Source organism: Morus notabilis, unplaced genomic scaffold, assembly GCF_000414095.1.
Source record: "Morus notabilis unplaced genomic scaffold, ASM41409v2 Scaffold2224, whole genome shotgun sequence".
Taxonomy (NCBI): domain Eukaryota; kingdom Viridiplantae; phylum Streptophyta; class Magnoliopsida; order Rosales; family Moraceae; genus Morus; species Morus notabilis.
The window spans coordinates 175,182-181,448 of record NW_010367012.1 but is presented as its reverse complement, the minus strand read 5'-3'; the positions used below and the strand labels follow the sequence as shown (position 1 = coordinate 181,448).

The following is a 6,267-nucleotide window of genomic DNA, read 5'->3' as shown; positions in this document are numbered from 1 at the left end:
AAAACGGACTATTATCTTCATTTTTATTATTTGCTTTTTCTGTATTGAGATTAAAATCGTAATTAACAATCTTAAGGCCAATTAATTTTATGTTACATTTTTTTTCCTTTTCTCAAGAGAGCACAACCGCTCATTAAATTTAGTATATATGGTGATGACATCATACGTGTTTGAAAGTTGAAGCCACTTTTTGTTGGTAGCATCAGTATGTATTTAAGGGGAAAAGAAAAAAGAAAAGAAAAGAAAAGAAAATTCCTCTCAAATAAAATAAAAAGAGAAAAAGAAAGAAAGGAACTTGCAAGTATAGATGGTAATTCGTGTCACGTGTCGTGTTCGTGTCGTATTTTGATCGTTTCTTTCTAAATTTATAGTCAACCCGAACACGACCCGTGACACGAAATTTTTTAAAAACCACAATACGAACACGACACGATCACTTTACGGGTTGACACGACACAACACGAAAATGACCCGTGACACAAAATTGACCCATGAACCCGAAATTGACACGAAAATTGTATACTTTTATTTAGTTTTTTACATATTAAAAATAACTTAAAATTCATAACACACTAAAATACAATAACATCCATTGAAATTAAGCAAATAATACTATAAGATTTTGAGTATAACTATCATGATATCATAAGTTCATAATAAAATTAAAATATGTAATGAAAAATATATGTATTTTTTAGTTTTTTATGAGTTTCGTGTCGTGTTCAGGTTAGGCGGGTCCGACCCGAAATTGAGCAGTGTTTTTCGTGTCAATTTCAGGTCGACCTAATTCTGACCCGAACCTCTTTTTTCTCAACCCTAACCCGTGAAATTCGTGTCATTTTCGAGTCGTGTTGTCGTGTCGTGACCCATATTACCGGCCCTACTTGCAAGGTTGGAGACGCAAGGAGGATTTTGGTGGCAATAGGGTTATTTCACACCTTACTAAACTATTCACCAGGACCCCACTTTACAGCACTATATATGACACTACTGTACACACACACATTTTGTTGGAAAAACTACTGCTAATAATTGTAGAATAAAATTTTTTCTCTTGTGTGCTAAAATAGGAGTTCAAGCAAAATGCTAACAAAGTCAATCAATTAAAAAAACAACTAATTAAATAAGTTAAGCACAAATAAGAGACCACCTTTTAGCGTGAAAACCCCTCAAATTAGGAGTAAAATTCACAGGACTCGTAAGTTACTTAAAACTTCTATTATATCAACAATGAGATTATAAAGTTTCTCTCTAGATACAAACTAGAGGCTCACAACAATAATATCATCAAGAAATACTATTCTTGACTCACAAACAACATGACATCATCATCAAAGATGGATAATAATAATACCATGAAAGAAATGCTTAAATCTCACCAAAATAGGAGTAATCAAGAGTATACTAAAGAGAGACTATATGTGAAATTAAGTATAGTAAATGAGAAGAGCTCGCCACAGAGATTCTCCACGTCAAATTTAAGCCAAAATTGACGGCGTTTCACCATATTATACAAACACCAAAACCCTACTCTTTTTTCTCTTTCTCTCTCTTCTTTCTCCCTTCTCTTTTCTTCCCTTCTCTTTCTCTGGATCGCTAGTTACTACTCACGGCAGCCTCATTTCTTTTGTTAGTGCTGCACGTGAGTTTTGCAAGCTTCTTGCTTTGTTTTTTTTTTTTTTTAATATTTTCTTTCATTATTGGCATTTGGGCTTAAAGCCCATTATTTGTTCCAGCCCACAAATGGGGCGGAACCCAATATATATAAATAGTCACTATATATATACTACACCGCCCACTCCTCCTTTTACATGCTTCTTTCCTTCAATTACCCATTTCTGCTTCTTCCTTTCTTTGCTAGTTTGTTTCTCACTCTTTTCTTTCTCTTGAGTGATATATAAATATATAATCTATATAATAATATATACACTACTAATTGCCTTCATGGAAGCCTCTCATGAGGAATTTGTTGGCTCCTCCAACGACAATACAAACAACAACCAAACACATCATATGATCGCCAAAGGCAGGCGCACCAAGCGCCAGAGGCCCTCCTCCCCCTTGATCAGCTCCTCGTCATCGAGCGCCTGCGGCGGCGAAGGCGGAAGAGGGGAGGAATACGGCAATTCGTTCTCGTCGCCGCCGACAACATCTAGCGGCGGCGGCGGCGGCGGCGAGGTCTACGAGAGCACCGAGGAAGAAGAGGACATGGCCAACTGTTTGATTCTCTTGGCTCAAGGAAATCATCGTCAATATCATCGAACACATCAACAGGAGGCCGCAGAAGATCATAAGGTAATCGCCAATAACACCACAAGTAGTACTAATAAAGCCGGTTTGTATGCCTACGAGTGCAAGACGTGTAATCGGACTTTCCCTTCCTTCCAAGCCCTCGGCGGCCACCGTGCCAGCCACAAGAAGCCCAAAACCGCGGCCGCTGTTGACGACAAGAAGCCGACAATCCTCTCCGAAGAATTAGAAGACAATCAAGACGACAAAGAAGAACATCATGTGTTCCTACTCAACAAAACTCTCCAAAAGGTCGGGATTATTAGTACCAGCACGATTACCAACAAGGTTCACGAGTGCTCGATATGCGGCTCAGAGTTCACCTCCGGCCAAGCCCTTGGCGGCCATATGAGGCGGCACAGGGCGGCTGTCACCGTGCCGCCTAATTCGAATGTTGTTGTGTCTACTACTGCTTCAGTTTCTGCTTCTGCTGCTATGACGACGAACAATTCCTTGTCTTTACACGATGAAGTGGAGATCATTAAGCGTCGGAGGCCAAATATTCTACAGTTGGATCTTAATCTTCCGGCACCGGAGGACGATCACCGGAGTGGTACCGAGTCTAAATTTGCTCTCGTCTTCTCCGCCCCGGCTTTGGTAGATTGTCACTATTAGGAGAAATCAATCAAACAGGAGGAAAAATTGGCCTAATTCAGAACAATGTGAATTATTATCAGTACTATTGTTATACTATATGGACTGTTACAGCTTTTGTTCAATTTTAGTGCCATTTCACTAGCATGGATATTCTTTGAATTCAAAATTCTAGAATTAATAATAAATACATGTATATGTGATATACATTAAATATTACTTTTTTTTTTTTGTCAAGTACTTTGATGATCAACTGGTTTGAATACTTTGAGTAAGTGGTTAGTCTTCACGGTTGCCTTTCATTCACGAAAAGTGAGTGATGGGGCATCTTTTTTTTTTTTTTTTTTTGGTCCTTATTTTTAATTTCTTTTAATATATATTCAAAAGTGTTTTTTGTTCCTTTTTGAGTGGGTGAGCGATGTGGGACACTCAAAAAGAACACAGAAAATGGCAATTTTTGGCATATGGCCAGGGTTTGGCAACACCACCACCACAACTAAAAGTCGTGGATTAGGTTCCTTTTCTTTTCTTTCTTTTTGCCCCCCTAAATTCCGTAGTAATTTATGAAAAAAATAAAATAAAATACATGATACTGCACTACTTTAGCATCATAATCGTATTCTAATAAAAAAAATGTATTAAATTTTTTTTTTCTCCTTTTATTACATTTTTGTAAAAACGCTATAAGAAACCAAAAACACACTCATCAGTCCGTTACAATAAATGACAAGAATAGGTGGATAGCAAAGCTGAGTTGGTAACTGCCAATGCCATATGTATCCACCTGTATGTTTCTTTCTTTTCTTTCTTTCTTGCCTTTTTTTATATTCTATTTTTCTATACTTTAATTTTTTGTGGTCCAACTCAGCTCTAGTTCTGAGCCTAACAGTTCCACCTAATTAACTAACTGTACATATGATCCAAGACTTTTGCAGGTCACTTTAACTAACACAAACACACAAAGGAAAAGAAAACAAAAAAACAAAAAACAAAAACAAAAGTTTTGACCGTGTTTAGAATTGATTTTATTTTTATTTTTATGTTTTTTGAAAAAAAAAATGAAAACGTTTCTATAATGACGTTTGGCGTAATAAAAATAAAAAATGAAAATAATTTTTTAGTTTAGTGTAAAATGAGAGAAAAATGAAAAATAATTTTTAATCGTTTTTCATTTTTTGTTTTCGTTTTCTCCCCTCTCGAGCCGAGAAAAGAGAGAGACATTAATGAGGTTTTTTTATACTGAAAATAATATCTTTATAAAATCATCAAACGTATTTTCAAAAATATTTTTATTTGAGATTAAAAATATTTTTATTTTTATACAAAAAAAATAAAATTATTTTAGAACGAGCACCCGTCAAATTATAATGAGCTAGATGATCTCTAGTATGATGTGGGCCCAGTTTCCACGCCCACAAATTGATATTCCAAAGAAAGATACTCTTTCTTAACGCATATACCACAAACATTTGGCTGCAACTTATCCATGTAACATGGTCTTCATAATTTGGGTCCCACCTTCCATTTTGGTTGTCATATAGCTCTCTCACTAGCTCATCTATACCATCGCATCAAGTTCTTCATCAACTAGCTAGCAACTTCATTACTCAAATTCATTATCTGAAGAATTTTCGTGGGGCATAGAAATATGAAGCTCTATTAGTATTCACGATTTTAGACTGTTAATTTTCTTTTAAATTCGGTTAGATTTACATATTTTTGTTATGATATAATTTTAATGTAACGGCTTAAAAAGTGTGTAATATATATATATATATTATTATAGGATTTTTTTTTTACCCTTAAATTATTCTTTTTAAGTTTGTTTTTTCTCTTAATTTAGAGGATAACCTATAGTCCAAGTTTTCTTCCTTAGTATAGAGTCATGAACTAGTTTATTTATGCAATCATGATTTTGTAAATTAACAATCAAATTGTTATTACCACACCCTCTTGCTGAAATTAAGACATGCAATTAGCCCAAGCATGTGAGAGGGAACAAAATGCAGCGTGAGATGTCCAAACACATTAATTAGAGAACACACACACACACACACACACATATATATATATATATATGGATAATTGAATTGGACATTGTCAACAAGTGGGAAGTTTGACTTGTTGTGTATGTTATTATTATAATTATATCCTTCCCCATGACAATATTATTCCCTTAATCTATATATTGTTCCTCTTTTCCTATAAATATGCTCAGAAAGATGCTAAAGACACCCTTATGATTGGCTCCATAATGCAAATATAACTAGACTATAGTTTCCGGGTTCCCTAATTACAAGCTTGCCCGGCTTAATTATAAAATTGTAATCATTAGTATTCGTATTACCTAGACTTAATCATATTTTTCCTCTTTCCTTATTTTAGCCACACAATAAGGTACGTACTTGCTTAAATTTAACTTGTGGTAATTTCACATGTCCAATTCTAATATGAGATGTTGATTTGAAATTTCTCACTCAAAATTTAAATATATACATTTGTTTTGACAAAATTTAAATATATACATAATACACACGCAATATTAAAAAAAAAAAATTTACACATACGCACACAACACGCAAAACAACAACGAAAATTTTGATGTTAATTATCAAATAGTTTATTTGAATTGGTGTAACACGTACCTTTGCTTTAAAATGCATAAAGTGTTTGGTATTCCTTATCATGATCCTCAATTGCCTCTTCTTTTGCCGCCTAATTATGATGTGGAAATTATGACTTTACTAGAGTTGTTGTCTAAAACTTGCGACTGAGAAGGTATAAACTATATGCATATAACCAATCACAGTGTGACAGGTATGCTATATTTGGTTGTTTTATCTACGTCACAAGTCACAAGTCATAGAGTAACTTTTGTAATTAGAAGATAGGGTCCAGGGTTAACGTACGTGACAAATTATAATGGACATTGGAATATATATATATATATATATACACTTTTATATATGCATATGTATATGTATATCATATTCTCTTAATCCACGGCTGGATGTATGGCTAAGAAACAAGCCTCAGGATTTTATATTGCTTAGCAACAAAAAAAAAAGAAAAGAAAAGAAAGATTTGTAAGTGCATGTATTTTGTTTGTTATAATGGTCTAGCTAGTCATGATCATTATGCATACGACTTGCTAATTATGGATGAAAATTTTCTTTTTGTGTTACAATTTCAAGGAAAGTGTTCGACTATATGCACTGCTCTAGTCCTATTTGGACTCTTTTTTTTTTGTGGGATAAAAGACAACTCTTTTTGTTTTATCCTCATAAACATAAAAAAAGTGAACCTCACATAATGGACTCACGTGCACTCTACAGTATATATATATATATAGGAATTATCTCTGATCAGTCACATGGAAAGTGT

General features: G+C 34.2%; 1 protein-coding gene across 1 annotated transcript; it reads left to right on the top strand.

The window, feature by feature from the left end:
• The first annotated feature begins 1,694 nt into the window (after positions 1-1,694).
• On the top strand, positions 1,695-3,090 carry LOC21395018 (zinc finger protein ZAT5). Its single transcript, XM_010111634.2, has one exon. It carries the CDS (start codon positions 1,945-1,947, stop codon positions 2,902-2,904), a length of 960 nt encoding a protein of 319 aa, XP_010109936.1. The 5' UTR covers positions 1,695-1,944; the 3' UTR covers positions 2,905-3,090.
• The last annotated feature ends 3,177 nt before the right edge of the window (positions 3,091-6,267 follow it).